Source organism: Megalobrama amblycephala, linkage group LG2 (genome assembly GCF_018812025.1).
Source record: "Megalobrama amblycephala isolate DHTTF-2021 linkage group LG2, ASM1881202v1, whole genome shotgun sequence".
Lineage (NCBI taxonomy): Eukaryota > Metazoa > Chordata > Actinopteri > Cypriniformes > Xenocyprididae > Megalobrama > Megalobrama amblycephala.
The window spans coordinates 30,103,459-30,120,916 of NC_063045.1; the positions used below are offsets into that span (position 1 = coordinate 30,103,459).

Consider the following 17,458-nt stretch of genomic DNA (forward strand, 5'->3'; position numbering starts at 1 on the left):
AGCCTCGGACCAACGTGCTGTGCCCGCCCACCTCCCACTGGGCCTGAGGACGACCTGGAGGCATTCATCGACCTGTTCGAAACATCTGCCGAGATCTGCGCCTGGTCCCGTTGCTCTCCGGGGAGTCCCAGGTAGCGGCACAGCAGCTTCCGGTGCGGAGCCTCCTGGACTTCAACGACCTCAAGAGGGCCATCATCCAGCGGGTCGGCCAGAGCCCAGAACAGCATCGCCAGCGTTTCTGCTCCCTCGAGCTAGGCGAGTCCGGCCGACCCTTCGTGATGGCCCAACAGCTCCGGGACTCCTGCTGCAAATGGTTGCTGGCCGGCGGAAGCGACGTGGAGGAGATCATCGACCGAGTGGTGCTGGAGCAGTTTACCACTCGGCTTCCGAGGAGAACGGCCGAGTGGGTCCAGTGCCACCGCCCCACGTCGCTGGAGTCGGCTATCCAACTCGCGGAGGATCATATGGTGGCGTGCCCCGGGGTCGGCGAACCCTTGTCATCCGCTTCTCTCTCTCCTTCTCTTCCATCTCCTTCTCTCTCTCGCCCTGTCCCTTTACCCAGGTCTCGTCCACCCGGCCCTCCCCGGGGGCGGGGCGGGAATGGCCATATTCCTTATGCGGTTCCCAGAGTCCCGCCCAGGGCACCAGCCGGGTTGGACGCGGCTCCTGTGTCTCCGCTCTCTCCACGCCAACCGTCTAATCCACCCTCTGCCACTGGAGCGGCGGGGAGGTCTGGGCCGGCCTGTTGGCGTTGCGGGGACCCGGGCCAGGTGGACAGGTGTCCTGTAATGGAGGTGGGAACAATGGTCCGGGTCCCGGATGCCCCGCAGGCTGCCCCCGGTCAAGCTGGGTGGTACCAAATACCTGTGAGTATCGAGGGGGGTACCTATCAGGCATTGGTGGATTCAGGATGTAACCAAACCTCGATCCATCAAAATCTGATACAATCCGGGGCATTGGATAATAGCCGCATGGTTAAGGTGCGGTGTGTACACGGGGATGTGGTAGAGTATCCTATTGTGCCAGTCATTATTCAATTTAGGGGTCAAAAGCATAGCGTTGAGGTGGCAGTTAACCCACACCTCCAGCATCCGTTAATTTTGGGAACGAATTGGCCAGCGTTTACAGAATTATTAGGGGTTTTATGTACGGATGCTTCTTGGGGAAAAAATGCACTGGAGGGGAGCGTGAGTGTGCAGGCGGGAGAGACTGAATCGGGACCTCTGAGTACTGCCTCAGGGGAACAGAGCGAAATCGAGAGACTTATTCTCTCGGAGCGCGATGATTTCCCCCTGGAGCAGTCTCAGGACGAGACGCTGAAACGTGCGTTTGAACAGGTCAGTACCATCGACGGTCAGCCTCTCCATCCTGGACAACCGCTTACCTATCCATATTTTACAATTATAAAAAATAGGTTGTATCGAGTGACCCAAGACGCTCAGACAAAAGAAGATACAACCCAGTTAGTTCCTAGGAGCCGCAGGGAAATGCTTTTTCAAGCGGCTCATTCTAATCCAATGGCTGGACATTTAGGACAGGGAACGACACTAAATCGCCTCATGACCCGTTTTTTTTGGCCGGGCATTCACGAGAATGTGCGCAGGTGGTGCGCGGCTTGTCGTGAATGTCAGTTGGTAAACCCACCGGCCACCCCAAAAGCGCCTTTGCGCCCCCTCCCATTAATGCAGGTCCCCTTCGAGAGAATTGGCATGGACCTCATCGGGCCATTAGAGCGATCAGCAAGAGGACATCGTTTTGCATTGGTCATTGTGGATTATGCAACACGATATCCAGAAGCAGTGGCTCTCCGCAACATTTCCGCTAAGAGTGTTGCTGACGCACTGTTTTCTTTAATCTCCCGAGTGGGGATTCCTAAGGAAATCCTCACTGATCAGGGCACGGCGTTTATGTCACGGACGTTACGCGAACTTTACGAATTATTGGGCATTAAATCGATTCGGACCAGCGTCTTTCACCCACAAACGGACGGGCTGGTCGAACGTTTTAATCGCACGCTTAAAACAATGATTCGTAAATTCGTTCAGGAAGACGCCAAAAATTGGGACAAATGGTTATAACCCCTGTTGTTCGCTGTGTGAGAGGTCCCGCAAGCCTCCACGGGGTTTTCCCCCTTCGAGCTTCTCTATGGTCGTCAGCCCAGAGGGGTGTTAGACGTCATAAGAGAGGCTTGGGAGGACAGACCTTCTCAAGCTAAAAACGAAATTCAGTATGTGCTGGACCTGAGAACAAAACTCCACACTTTGGGGCGGCTATCGAGGAGAATTTGTTGCAGGCCCAGGACAAACAGAGCCGGCTGTATAACAGGGGGACCAATTTGCGTAAATTTGCACCGGGAGATAAAGTGCTTGTATTACTCCCAACGTCAAGTTCAAAATTACTTGCAAAGTGGCAAGGACCGTTTGAGGTCACACGGCAAGTTGGAGAGCTCGATTATGAGGTAATACGCTCAGATAGGAGAGGAGCACGTCAAATTTATCACCTCAATCTCCTGAAAAAATGGAATGAGGGAGAATCAGTGATGCTGGCGACGGTGATTAGCGGAGAGGATGATCTCGGGCCAGAGGCGAATATAAAACAACAATCTCTCGCACTGGCCCCAGGGGGAGATCACCTCTCGCCCTCCCAGCTCATTGATTTAACCAAATTACAGGCAGAATTTGCTGACGTGTTTTCTCCCCTACCTGGCCGTACCAACCTTATTCAGCACCATATCGAGACAGAGCCGGGCGTGGTGGTTCGCAGCCGGCCGTATCGCTTGCCTGAACACAAGAAAAAAGTAGTTCAGGAAGAATTAGGTGCGATGCTTGAAATGGGGGTAATAGAAGAATCCAGCAGTAACTGGGCGAGCCCGATAGTTTTGGTTCCTAAGACGGACGGCTCGGTCCGGTTCTGTGTGGATTATCGCAAGGTGAATGCTGTGTCGAAATTCGACGCATATCCAATGCCACGGGTTGACGAATTGCTTGACCGGCTTGGTACGGCTCGTTTTTATTCGACACTGGACTTAACAAAGGGTTATTGGCAGATCCCCTTGTCTCCATTATCCCGAGTAAAAACAGCTTTCACGACGCCGTTTGGAATAAAACACCAATTTGTTACACTTCCGTTCGGGCTGTTCGGGGCACCGGCTACCTTTCAGCGGCTGATGGACAGGGTTTTACGGCCCCATGCTGCATATGCGGCTGCCTATCTAGATGATATCATCATATTTAGTAATGACTGGCAGCGGCATATGCAGCATTTGAGGGCGGTCTTGAAGTCGCTGAGGGGAGCCGGACTCATGGCCAACCCGAAGAAGTGTGCAATTGGGCGCGTGGAAGTAAAGTATCTGGGCTTCCACTTGGGGCATGGACAGGTGCGTCCCCAAATTGATAAGACGGCAGCAGTTGCGACCTGTCCGCGCCCTAAGACCAAAAAGGAGGTGAGACAGTTTTTGGGCTGGCGGGATATTATAGAAGGTTTGTGCCTAATTATTCGGACCTCACCAGCCCCTTGACTGATCTTACTAAAAAGGAGGCACCAGATACAGTCCAGTGGACGGAGCTGTGTCAGCAGGCGTTTACCCAAGTAAAGGCTGCTCTGTGTGGCGGGCCGTTGCTTCACTCTCCTGATTTCTCTCTCCCTTTTTTGTTGCAGACTGACGCGTCGGACAGGGGGCTGGGTGCTGTCCTGTCCCAGGAGATAGAGGGTGAGGAACGGCCGGTGCTGTACATTAGTCGCAAGCTCTCTAAGAGAGAGACTAAGTACAGCACCGTGGAGAAGGAGTGTTTGGCCATCAGGTGGGCTGTCCTTACCCTCCGCTATTATCTTCTGGGACGGGAATTCACCCTCTGTTCGGACCATGCCCCTCTGCAGTGGCTCCACCGCATGAAGGATACCAACGCGCAGATTTTAAGTTCCTTTTAAATTCAAGGTGGTCCACAGGCCGGGTGTTCAGATGGCTGTGGCCGATTTCCTCTCCAGGAATGGGGGGGGGGGGGGGGTGCTGCAGGCCAGACGGCTCCCCGGCCTGAGTCGGGCGGTGGGGGTATGTGGCGAGGGGAGCGTGGTTTAGCTGAATCTGCAGCGGGAGAGAGAGGGAGGAGACGCACGGTGTCTGAGTGGATTAGACGCAAATGATAATCACCTGTTTCTTGTTTCAGTAATTGGCGTGGAGAGAGTATGTAACGCCAGGAGAAACAGGAGCCTGCGAGAGAGAGAAGGACTGCTGGCTGTTTTCCCCACTCCCTGCATCTTTGTTGGAGTGAACTGTGGATTTACTTTGTGATCGTTTTGTGCCTATCTGCACGCTGTTTTGTTATCATTTGTTTCTGTTTGAAATAAACAGCCAGTAGTCACCGCTGACCCTGTTCTCTTCCCTCCTTGACTTACGAACTTTGTTACAGCTATATAACAAACAGTGACTCACTGACACAATCTTGTGTTCGCTTAGCGACTGTATTGAAAATGACTACTCGTGCTTGCCAGGGCGATTGTTTTGTACATTGTATTGGATTATAAAGTAACAAGCTGGATGTACATTATCCCTTACATCATAGGACCTTAATTTCAAATAAAACAGATTATAGAAAGATCATATTTTGTCTATATAATACAACTAGGATAAAAAAATATAGCATTTGATTATGAGAATTTTTTTTTTTTTTTTAATTACTCGAGACTCGACTCGGACTCGTGACAAAAGACTTCAGACTTGACTCAGACTCCAGCTTAAAGACTTCAGACTTGACTCGGACTACAGATAAAAAAACTCGTGAACATCTCTGGTTTCAGCATCGTGGTGGATGAAAGCACCAATGTCACAGATGTTGCTCAGTTGTGTGTTTGGGTGAGGTTCCCCAAAGAAGAGTCTTTCCGAGAAGAAATGCTCTGCTTGCTTCCATTTGTTGGCCAAACAAGAGGTGAATTCTGAATGCACTTCTGGCATTTTTTGATGAAAAAAAAAAAAAAAAAAAAATCTCAGTTGGTCAGGTCTAGCTAGTGTGTGCACGGATGGAGCCCCTAGCATGCGAGGAAAGGAGAAGGGGCTTGTTGGGCTTATGAAAAAGAAAAAAAAAGAAAGAACAAATACCCAACTTTATCAGTTTCCACTGCATCATACATCAGGAGTCACTGGTAACATATAATACATTCCAGTGCTGAACCACAGACAGTTCCAACAGACAGAGTATGGTGATTTACTGATGCACAGTGAAGTGAGATGGCTGTCCCATGGAAAAGTGCTTGAACGGTTTTCTGAGCCTCCTCCCTGAGATACGCACTTTCCTGGACAGCAAAGGAAAATGAGAGCCAGAGCTGAAAGACCCATGCAGGATCACACAGCTGGCCTTTCTGACTGACATCACCTGTCACCTGAACACTCAACTTGCAGCTTCAAGGAAGAAATGAGCTTCCAAGCAACATGCTGAATGCAGTCAGAGCATTTCAAAACAAAATAACTGCCCTGTACATACCTGACAGAGAATTCATTCACTCCCCCAAACTCAGAGCTGTCACCACAAATGACCCATCTCTGCAGCAGCACTTCAGCCACAGAGAACTTGTGAACTTTGTTTTGGAAGAGCTAAGGGGGGGGATTTGAATCCAGATTCACGGATGTGAATGAACTTTATTGAAAACCCCTTCCATGTGGATGTGTCATCTCTCACTCCAACCATCACTCTGCTCTGCCCTTCTCAGCGTGCTGCTCTCGAAAGTGAAATGATAGAACTGCAGACAAAAGAGATTCTCAAAGTTGAACTCAGAGCAGGTGTTGGTCACTTCTGGAGTTTGGCATCTAAAGAAGATTATGCCACTTTGAAACCACATGTGCAAAAAGTGATCTTTTTCATGAGCACATACACTTGTGAGTCAACATTCTCAACCATGAACACTATAAAGAGGAAACAGTGAAACCGCCTCAGCAATGCACATCTTGCAAGCCTCACAAGGATTGCAACAACAAGCTACAAATAAAATATGAAGAAAGTCAAGGAAATGCATGCATGTTTCCGCTCATCCCAGCATTAAGGTAATCCTGTTTTTTGTCATTAAGGGAAATCATCTTGTCTTGGTTACAGAATGTGACTGGTAAATGATAAAGAATTATATTGTACCCCTGCATATTGTATGTTCAGGGATGACAGATTGATAAGCAGACATGCTATTTATGACTGCATGTAACGTTTGATACTTTTTTAATGACATAATTATGTTTCTACTCATTGTTATATAGGCCTAAAATAGTATATAGGACATAGGACATCATCTATCAGCCCAACCCTAATCATCAAGCAATATTCAGAAACAGGTACAGTGGTATTATTTTTTAACTTATTAACTTTTATTTGTATGAAAAGAATGCTTGGTAATAGGCTCATTTTTTAAAATGGGAGAAACAACGGCCTAATCCGAATTTATACACCGTTAAAAAAAAGAAAAGAAAAAAGAAATTGTTGCAATTAGCCATCACAACAACTTAATTAGCATCAGAATAATTCTCCCAGAATTAACTTAAATCTTACTACAATTTCACATTTTAAGTTGACTAAACTTGCAATTTTAAGGCAGCATGCACACTTTTAGTATTGAAACATTTTTTAGTGTATAGGATTCAATTTGACTTTTTCATCTTCAGAACAAAATTACATTAAATTAAATTAACTTGCTGTCAGTGGAGGCCTCACTGAGCCATCGGATTTGATCAAAAATATCTTAATTTGTGTACCAAAGATAAATGAAGGTCTTACGTGTGTGGAACAACATGATTAATTAATGACATTATTTTCATTTTTGGGTGAACTAACCCTTTAAGATGCGTTATCAAGAAAAACATTATGACTAAAAATCCCCCCCCATTAGGTGCTGATTTGGTGCACAGTTTACATACTCTACAAATTAACAAAAAGATAATGTTAACGACACATAAACGTATAGAAAGCTAATGTTCACGGCATTTACCTGTCAGCATTGTCTGCGGCATTGTTCTTTTCTTAAAACACAACAAAAAAACAGCCCTGATCACGGCATTTACCAGCTGTCAAATGCTGTGCTTAAATGACATCACTGTCAGTTGGCTTAAGTCACAGAGTTCCTCCCAGTGGTGCGAATGCAACCAGGAAATGCAGGGATGTGCACAGGAATTTTGAGGGGCAGTTGCTCTGACCTAAAAAAAGGGGCGAATATGGAACTGAATGAGGCTTTGCGATTTTTTTATTTTTTTTTTATCTAGGCCTACGTGAAATTCTGCATCCATTGTACGATTTTTTTATTTATTTTTTTCCACCTCGGAAGGGCAACGTGAGTCGAGAAGGGCTTATGGGCAGTTGCCCGGGCAACCTGAGCAACCCCCCTGTGCATGTCCCTGAGGAAATGGCCCTAGGGGAAAATGTAGTTCTCGGGGAACTGTCCAGGTGGCTAGTTCCTAAAACTACCTGGTGTGAAAACCCCTTATAAAGCTAACCACTAAATTCCATAAAAACAGTTTTTTTTCTTCTTTAACCTAGGCTTTTATTTCTGTTTTTACTACACATTATGGATGAATTATCACCGTCATCGCTGTCAGTTCATTCCAATGGTCATTACTGACAGTGATGACAGCCATAAGAGCAGGTATTGTCCTAAGTTTGGAGTTTAACTTTTTTTTTTTTTTTTTTTAGACCATGTATTTAATACAATAATTGGAGGACTTTGAGAAACATGAAGTTCACTTTAATGATAAATATCTGAGCAGTACTTGCCATTGATTTATTTAAATCTGTTTATATATGAATAATTATTTAAATAAAAGATCATTAGGGATGCACAAGTACTGTTCACGTACAAGTATATGAGCTTGGTATCGGGCCCGATACCAAGCTCATGTACTTGTACTCGTAAAAATACCTCAGATACCAAAGACTGATACCTCACGTAACTGACAGAATTTTCCGTGCACAGAGACACCTGCGGCAGCAGCAGAAACAATGTCAGCCTCAGAGGTGTAGAAATACTTCAAAATTAATGACAACCCACACAATGCGAACTGCATGCTTTCAATCACAATTTATTATTGATTAGTGAAGGTGGGATAGGCAGAATCGCACTGAATGACACAGACCAGAAGCGCTCTCTCTCCATCGTGTGTCCATCATGTGGAGTAACTCAAGTAAAGACAGTCGCTTATGGCTTAAGTGGACGTAAACATTTGGGTGAAAACAGAATGTGCGTCAGTATACATTGATTCGGACCATAGCCTATATTTGCCATTAATGTTAATAAAACAACAAAATATGTTAAATAAACGTATACATGGTAAATAAACCTACTGTATCTGAAAAACAAGTTTATTTAATTTTAATATCTATAGTATTTGTTGTATTGTTTGTAATTTGTAAATTTCTTTTTATATAACAACAATTATATATATTGGTAATTATGCCTTTTGAAGGTTACTGGACACTCTGAAATTTGTTCTTTAAGTTTTTGACAAGCACATAAAAATTATTACTTTTTCATTAGAGTAATAATGAAGAAACTGTCCTACATTCATTAGTCTCATTGTGTTGTGCTTGGAAAACGGCAACATCCCTCAAAAAAAAAGGGGGGGGGGGGGGAGAAATGAATAAACGTATGGGCATCGGCGAGTACTAGGGAAAAAAAAAAAAAAAAAAAAAAGGATCGGTACTCGTACTTGCATCCCTAAATATAATAATTGATAATTTCACTATAATTTCACTGGAATTTCTGGTATATCAACTGCTGAAATTTTACTAGACAACCCCATATGTATTTATCCTAAAGTGTAACACTGTATAAGATTGAGTTCAACAAAGAACCGAAAACTGAGAAAGAAACAGTTGTGTAGCAGCGTGTGTTTGAGCCCCTGGCTGATGGTGCGGTGAGCTGTATAAATGTGTAATCAGTGTGAGAGGAAGCAGAGGTGAATATGAGGCCATGTGAGGCCACATGTCTCACCTTGCTCCTCTGGACTCAACTCCTCCTCCTCTTCCTCACTGCTCTCCTCTTCTGGTTCCTCCATGAAGCGAGATTCTGCACCCTCCACCGCTGCCGCCAGCCTGAGACAGACAGAGAAGATGCCAAAGTGTTTTTTGTTAACATGCTCTTACACCAAAAGCACGTGAACCACTGATCTATACAAGCGGCGCGCACATAAAGCCGCCTCTCATACAGCTCCCGAGTGCACATCTTGGTGAATATTCTGGTAAACAGTCAGTTTTGGAACGTTAATATTTGAGAAAGAAAATTCATGTTGCGTAACAGTATACTGGATTCGTGCATAAGCTTTTAAAGTGACAGCAGCCTAATAAACCTGCTGCCATCTGTCATGTCAATCAAAGAACAAAAGACAGGGGGAATAAAAAAAAAAAAAAAAAAAAAAAAAAAAAATCACTTGCTTGACACTCTTGACTGAATAATTTATTTTATCTTTATCGTACACAATTAAACTTAAGCCGGGCACACATTTAACGACTAGCTAAAATGTCCTAAGACTGTGCTCAACACACAGTGATTGTTTCCTTTGACTGAAGCAGATTTAAATACTTACACATGGAATTTAAACAACGACTGCAATCGCCAACTGAATGCAATGTGTGCATTTGTTGAAACCATCACAAAATAAATGTACACAAACAAAAATATCTTAATTTGTGTTGTGGAACGGCATGAGGGTGAGTAATATGCATGCATGCATGTATATGTATATGTATATGTATATATATATATATACACACACACACACACACACACACACACACACACACACACACACACCGCAATTACCCCTTTTTATAAGAAAAGGCAGCATTATTTCCTTATTAGGGAAAGAAACAATAAGTTCATCCATTCATTTTACTCTGATAGCCTTCTCATTACTAGTATCTAACTTTCAACTCTGTGTAGATTCTTGCGGTAGTTTTTCATAAAGCCTGGTGATCTTTGTAGCATTCTTACTGTTAATGTGTCAGAATTTCGAAGGAAAGCATCTCTCAGGAGTAATCGGACACATTCACGCACAATGGCCTCAATGACTGCTGGGTAGGGGAGCATAAAATACACGTACCTGAGGAAAACACAAGACACAGTAGGAGGAGGACAATTACAAAAGAGAGAACGGAGATACAGATGGAGAAAGAAAGAGAAGGCGAGGGGGTCTAAGGCAGAGCAGTTGCATTGCTAGGAGGTACGGGATGCGAACAATGTGACCCGCTTTTCCTGGACGCTAACATCAGCTACAGATTCAGTTACAGGCCTGCAGCAGACAAACCACTCACGCGCATCAATCTCAGAGCTTTTAAAGACGCAGATCTTGATCGAAAGATCCAAATCCTGCATTAAAACAGACCTCTTCTATTCATTCAAACATTTTAAGTGCCTTTCTCTCAGGGGAAGAAAATCTATAAACATTCTGGTGAGATTTCATGCCCAGTGAATTCTTACAACTGAAAGATATTTTCAAAATGGAATAGTCAGTGGGTTTTCTTAAAGGAACAGTTCACATAAAAATAACAATAAAAATAAAAATAAAAATTAACAATCAACCAAAAACATTACACATCTGCGTGTCACGTGACTTAATGTCATGATGATATTGAGGTGTTTGAATATTGGGCTTTATATACAGTGCCTATACAAAGTCATCATACCCTGTGAAAATCTTTACCTTTTGTCACATTACAGGTGCTGGTCATATAATTAGAATATCATCAAAAAGTTGATTTATTTCACTTTTTCCATTCAAAAAGTGAAACTTGTATATTATATTCAATCATTACACACAGACTGATATATTTCAGATGTTTATTTCTTTTAATTTTGATGATTATAACTGACAACTAAGGAAAATCCCAAATTCAGTATCTTAGAAAATTAGAATATTGTGAAAAGGTTCAATATTTAAGACACCTGGTGCCACACTTTAATCAGCTAATTAACTCAAAACACCTGCAAAGGCCTTTAAATGGTTCTGTAGGCTACACAATCATGGGGAAGACTGCTGACTTGACAGTTGTCCAAAAGACGACCATTGACACCTTGCACAAGGAGGGCAAGACACAAAAGGTCATTGCAAAAGAGGCTGGCTGTTCACAGAGCTCTGTGTCCAAGCACATTAATAGAGAGGCGAAGGGAAGGAAAAGATGTGGTAGAAAAAAAAAAGTGTACCAGCAATAGGGATAACCGCACCCTGGAGAGGATTGTGAAACAAAACCCACTCAAAAATGTGGGGGAGATTCACAAAGAGTGGACTGCAGCTGGAGTCAGTGCTTCAAGAACCACTACGCACAGACGTATGCAAGACATGGGTTTCAGCTGTCGCATTCCTTGTGTCAAGCCACTCCTGAACAACAGACAGCGTCAGAAGTGTCTAAAGACAAAAAGGACTGGACTGCTGCTGAGTGGTCCAAAGTTATGTTCTCTGATGAAAGTCAATTTTGCATTTCCTTTGGAAATCAGGGTCCCAGAGTCTGGAGGAAGAGAGGAGAGGCACACAGTCCATGTTGCTTGAGGTCCAGTGTAAAGTTTCCACAGTCACTGATGGTTTGGGGTGCCATGTCATCTGCTGGTGTTGGTCCACTGTGTTTTCTGAGGTCCAAGGTCAATGCAGCCATATACCAGGAAGTTTTAGAGCACTTCATGCTTCCTGCTACTGACCAACTTTATGGAGATGCAGATTTCATTTTCCAACAGGACTTGGCACCTGCACACAGTGCCAAAGCTACCAGTACCTGGTTTAAGGACCATGGTATCCCTGTTCTTAATTGGCCAGCAAACTCGCCTGACCTTAACCCCATAGAAAATCTATGGGGTATTGTGAAGAGGAAGATGTGATATGCCCGACCCAACAATGCAGAAGAGCTGAAGGCCACTATCAGAGCAACCTGGGCTCTCATAACACCTGAGCAGTGCCACAGACTGATCGACTCCATGCCACGCCGCATTGCTGCAGTAATTCAGGCAAAAGGAGCCCCAACTAAGTATTGAGTGCTGTACATGCTCATACTTTTCACGTTCATACTTTTCAGTTGGCCAAGATTTTTAAAAATCCTTTTTTTGTATTGGTCTTAAGTAATATTCTAATTTTCTGAGATACTGAATTTGGGATTTTCCTTAGTTGTCAGTTATAATCATCAAAATTCAAAGAAATAAACATTTGAAATATACCAGTCTGTGTGTAATGAATGAATATAATATACAAGTTTCACTTTTTGAATGGAATTAGTGAAATAAATAAACTTTTTTGATGATATTCTAATTATATGACCAGCACCTGTACACCCTGGAAAATAAAGTGAAAAAAGTGCAAAAAACATTTTAAACATTCAGGACGATTATTTAAAATTGAAAAACTAGAATAACAGGGTTGGAAAAGTCACCAGTCCCCTGATTTAAAGGGTTAGTCCAAATATGAAATTTCTGTCATTAATTACTAGGGGTGGGAGAAAAAAAAAAAAAAAAAAAATTCTCCCAACGCAATGCTCTCTCCAACGATTCTAGGTCGATTTTGAGAATTCCAGAATCGAATCCGAGTTTAGTTTTTAACCGCAGATGCACGATGCTGCTGTGTCTGCTTGGTGCGTATCCACTGACGCAGAGCAGAGGGAGCGGTTTCAATTAATTTCTATTGAAGTTGAGCGTGAAGCTCGGAAAGGCTAAGGAAAATTACATTTGCGGGATTCATTTGCCTATTTTCCTTACAAATTCTCTACAAAGCCATCATTTATGTTGTTTGGAATTATGTGGGCTTTTTTTAAAAATATGAAACTTACTGACACAAGGCTGCTTTCGATTTCAAATTCTCACGTGCACTTTGTGAAAAGCGCTCGCGCATGCAGTTGTGTGACTCGTCAATGGTTAAATGTACTTGTTTCTCAAAATGCTTTTATGATGGGAAATTAATATAAACAGTCAGTTATGTTTTAAAGTATTAGACAGGACAAAAACATCTAATATTTCAAAAGAGATCTGTGCATTAGTCTAAATACAGCTTATTAGATCTTATGTTGACTATGTCATCAGTAATAATCAAACAACCGTAAAGCTGAGAAAGTGAAAAAAAAAAAAAAAAATCACTCAGAGCTCTTGAATGGTAAATGTTAAGTTACTCTTAAAGTCCCTGTAAAGTCATTTTAAAGTATGTGTTCGGAGTTTGTCACACCGCAGAAAAATGTGTTATTAACTACCCAGCCAAACCCAGCAAGTAAATGAAATAAGTTATCAAAATCTCAAAAAAAAAAATAGGCAGTGCTCTATGCCCTCAAACGCTGGGGGCGTGTCGGCACTGAAACCACTCCCACTCGCGAGAACTGCATCCTCAACTGACTTGTCTAATGAGTCAAACATACTGATGCATATAAAAATAATCATGTTAGAAGGTTGCAAATTTTAGTAGAGTTACTGTGGACTACCTGCTAATTATAACATAAGCACACAAGGCAACTTGCACTCATTGGTGGGCACTGAGCACATACTACCGACTGTTAATAATAAAAATAAAAATAAAAATTAACAATCAACCAAAAACATTACACATCTGCGTGTCACGTGACTTAATGTCATGATGATATTGAGGTGTCTGAATATTGGGCTTTATATACAGTGCCTATACAAAGTCATCATACCCTGTGAAAATCTTTACCTTTTGTCACATTACAGGTGCTGGTCATATAATTAGAATGTCATCAAAAAGTTGATTTATTTCACTAATTCTATTCAAAAAGTGAAACTTGTATATTATATTCAATCATTACACACAGACTGATATATTTCAAATGTTTATTTCTTTTAATTTTGATGATTATAACTGACAACTAAGGAAAATCCCAAATTCAGTATCTTAAATTAGAATATTGTGAAAAGGTTCAATATTTAAGACACCTGGTGCCACACTCTAATCAGCTAATTAACTCAAAACACCTGCAAAGGCCTTTAAATGGTTCTATAGGCTACACAATCACATAAGGCAACATAAGCACACAAGCAACTTACACTCATTGGTGGGCATTGAGCGCATACTACCGACTGTTGTCGAGTCGACAAATGACGGCGCTGCGAGACGAGAGGATGAAGGCCGGGACGGGAAAGACTCTGTCCGGCTCCATATCATCGGTTGTCGGACGGTAGGAAGGCCAAGGCGGGAGGGGGGCCGAGGTCTGTTCAGTCACATTCACCAAAAACAGCGGATTATCTGTGAATCCCAGCTGTCTGATGAAAGTTTGTAAAACTATCCAGTGTAGAACGATCACTTTAGAGACTAAATTAATCCACCCCTTCACATCATCGTTCTAGGAAAGTTAAATAAGGAGACCGAGCTGTATTGTATATAACATCCATGTAATATGCATTTGCGTGACGAAGGCATTGCTAGCTAAATGTGCAAAGGGCTGTATAACTGTAATGACACTCGAGATTGAGCAAGTGAGCTGCTGGGGTGTTAGGGGCGGTGACACGCTCGGTGCGTCATCGACAGTTATATAGTTTTAGGGGCGCGGCCATGTTCGGGGGCTCCAGTGCTTCATCAGACCCCCGTTTTAGCTCTGCCCAAAAAACCCTGAACAGAGACTTGATAAACTGTTTAATGCTCTAACTTCACAATTAAGCATAACACAATTCACAGTCTTTGTAATGTGTTTCAGCAATACATTTGTAACATTTATAATGCGTTTAGAAATAATTTTCAGAATTGACTTTACAGGAACTTTAAATACTGAAAGCACTCTTTGTTTATTGCTTGTAATATTTCGTTGTTCCTCTTTATTATTTACTAGGTTACGTGCTTTTATGTTTTGAACCAGTTTATGTCCCTATATAATAATTATCTTACCATAGAGTTGTATTAATTTATTTTTAGCTTGTAATTATATAAAAGGTGCTTATAATTCCATATGTAATAAAAAAAAAAAAAAAAAAAAAAAAAAAAAATTAGTTAGTAAAAAAAGTATCAAGAATCATTTTGGAATCATCAGATTGTGACTCCCAGAATCAGAATCAGATCATGAGGTGCCTAAAGATTCCTACCCCTATTAATTTTTCACCCTCATGTTGTTCCACACCTGTAAGACCTTTGTTCATCTTCGGAACATAAATTAAGATATTTTTGATGAAATCCAAGGGGTTTTTTTATTTCCCCATAGAAAGCAATGTAATTACCACAGTCAAGGTCTAGAAAAGTAGTAAAGACACCGTTAAAATAGTTAACATGACTACAGTGGTTCAACCTAATGTTATGAAGCGACGAGAATATTTCTACATCAGAACGCTGACTCGGTATTGGCCGACGCTGTACATGTTGAGAAGCATGAACATGACATTCATGCTGCTAATAATGCAAGACACAAAGCAATGTCGAAGACATTTATCTGCATGTGTACCTACATGCATAAAAAAATAAATAAATAAAAAAATAAAAAAAATAGTCATTTCAATAGGAATTTTGCTGAAGGGAGAAAATTTCCAAATGCAGATTTTGCATTCGTTTCAAACCAATGCATTGGTTTCAAACTACTTCTGTTCGAGTGGTGCTTAAGTGCGTCGCTGCACTATTGACAATCAACAGCAAATCACCTTGTTTGCCCACAAAATTTCACTAATGTAACGCCTTTATTGCTGTAGGTAGTGAATTTGTTAGACAAATGCTGCTTTGATGGTTGTACCAGTGATGGATTTAGAGAGATGTTTTACTGTGCTGACTGCCTTTAAAAGCTCTTTAAATGTATCATGAAAAGAAAAAAAAACCCTTAATTGACTAGACTGCACTTGAGATCCAACTAGGCTCTGAACAGGGAGCTGAAGAAAGTGCTTCCATTTACATCCAGTCATCATAAACGTACTCCACACGGGGGTTAATAAAGGCCTTCTTAAGTGAAGCGATGAATTTGTGTAAAAAAAAAAAATAAATACAGGAGGTATTCAACCAGAATAATACTTTTAAAACTGAGGACATGTGTTTGCTGCCTTTTATCACTAAGTGGCTCTGTTGAGAGCTGTGGTAACAGATGAATTCAACTGAATCGAATTTAAACAAAGTAAAGGTTAACACAGTGAGCTCAGTTTATGTAGGCCTATAATTAGAAATGCAAATCAATATGTTGTCTCTTATACTTTGTTTTCTTTTAATTTGTAGTAGATTCATTAACTGAAACATTAACACTGAAATAAAATGATAAATGATCGTAAAATTAAGATGTCAGGACTTGCTAACCGACTCAGCAGCATTTGTGTTTTTGCTTCTTTAGGATATCAAGAATGAAATACAGTAGGTTGTTATGATCAGCATACTTTAATTAATAATGAAAATATTTCAAAATAAAAATATAAAACATGCCAGTATAAAAATGTGACATGAATTAGGCTTTGCACAGACTTGTAGTGATACCCTGATGATATGGCCTCGTGGACTACGCTGCAAGATTTACAAAGATTGTGCATCTAGTGATCAGACTTTGAGTCCTGGCTTTATTGTTGGTTTATACTGAACACTTCAATTGAACATTATGAAAACACTTTAAATACATCACAATATTCATAATTTGACAAGATGGACACATCGAGAGATTTATCCTGAAAGGAACTTTGCCTGCTCTTTAAGTTAAAACGTATCATCCGACTGGCTGTCCGACACTCCATATGAAAGAGCATGATTCACACCTCTATTGTTCTGCACCCCCACAATGAAGCTACTGAACTGCCTTTCCCAACCCAATCTGTTATAGGAGAGGAGCGTCTCTGACTACTAAAAACAGAGAAGTCGCAATTCAGACTAGGCTAGCATCATTGTTGATCATGAACATAGTTGGGCACATTACTTTAAACAAGTAATTAGTTACTAGTTACTTCTAATAAATAGTAACTGGGTTACATCATTATAAAAGTAACTAATTACCAGGGAAGTAATTATAGCATTACTTTTTAATTTTTTTCCCAAATGTCAAATAACTTTGATGCCCCCAATATTAAATATGTTAAATGAATGAAATGGACACTAAACAGAATAAATTATTATAAAACATTGTACACTAATCTACACTATTTTTATTTTGCTGTGGGACAATGTGAGAGACCTATCAAATTCAATATATTATTGTAAATATCATAACTATAGTGCAACAATAAAACACAATAGATGGTTTAGAACTTAATATTTAATGCACAGACCACAACTGGCCAACAAATAAGTCCAAAAATAAATTCTGCTTGATCCAACTCGACTCATGATCCGCTCTCGCTCACGACATGACATTTCTCTGTAGTCTACGGGTTGGTAGCCATTAAAGAAAACATATTTAGTTTCATATTTATGTTTAAATAGGCCTATTATAATGATATATATTTTTTAATTTCATCTATTTGATTATGAAAAGTGAGCAGCATGAGTAAGATAAGAGGATACATCATCAGATGCGCAATATATCGGGAGACATGGAGTGGGTCAGACATGATTTTGACCACTTCATTAAGTTTT

At 41.4% G+C, this 17,458-nt stretch overlaps 1 protein-coding gene across 1 annotated transcript in view; it reads right to left on the reverse strand.

Annotated features, from left to right (window-relative positions):
* The window catches only part of ppp1r2 (protein phosphatase 1, regulatory (inhibitor) subunit 2), a 41,644-nt gene that overhangs the window by 7,826 nt on the left and 16,360 nt on the right, over positions 1-17,458 (reverse strand). Inside the window, exon 4 of the mRNA XM_048169894.1 lies at positions 8,956-9,056. Within this exon, the coding sequence (XP_048025851.1) occupies positions 8,956-9,056 (101 nt within the window). The remainder of the gene's footprint in view (positions 1-8,955; positions 9,057-17,458) is intronic.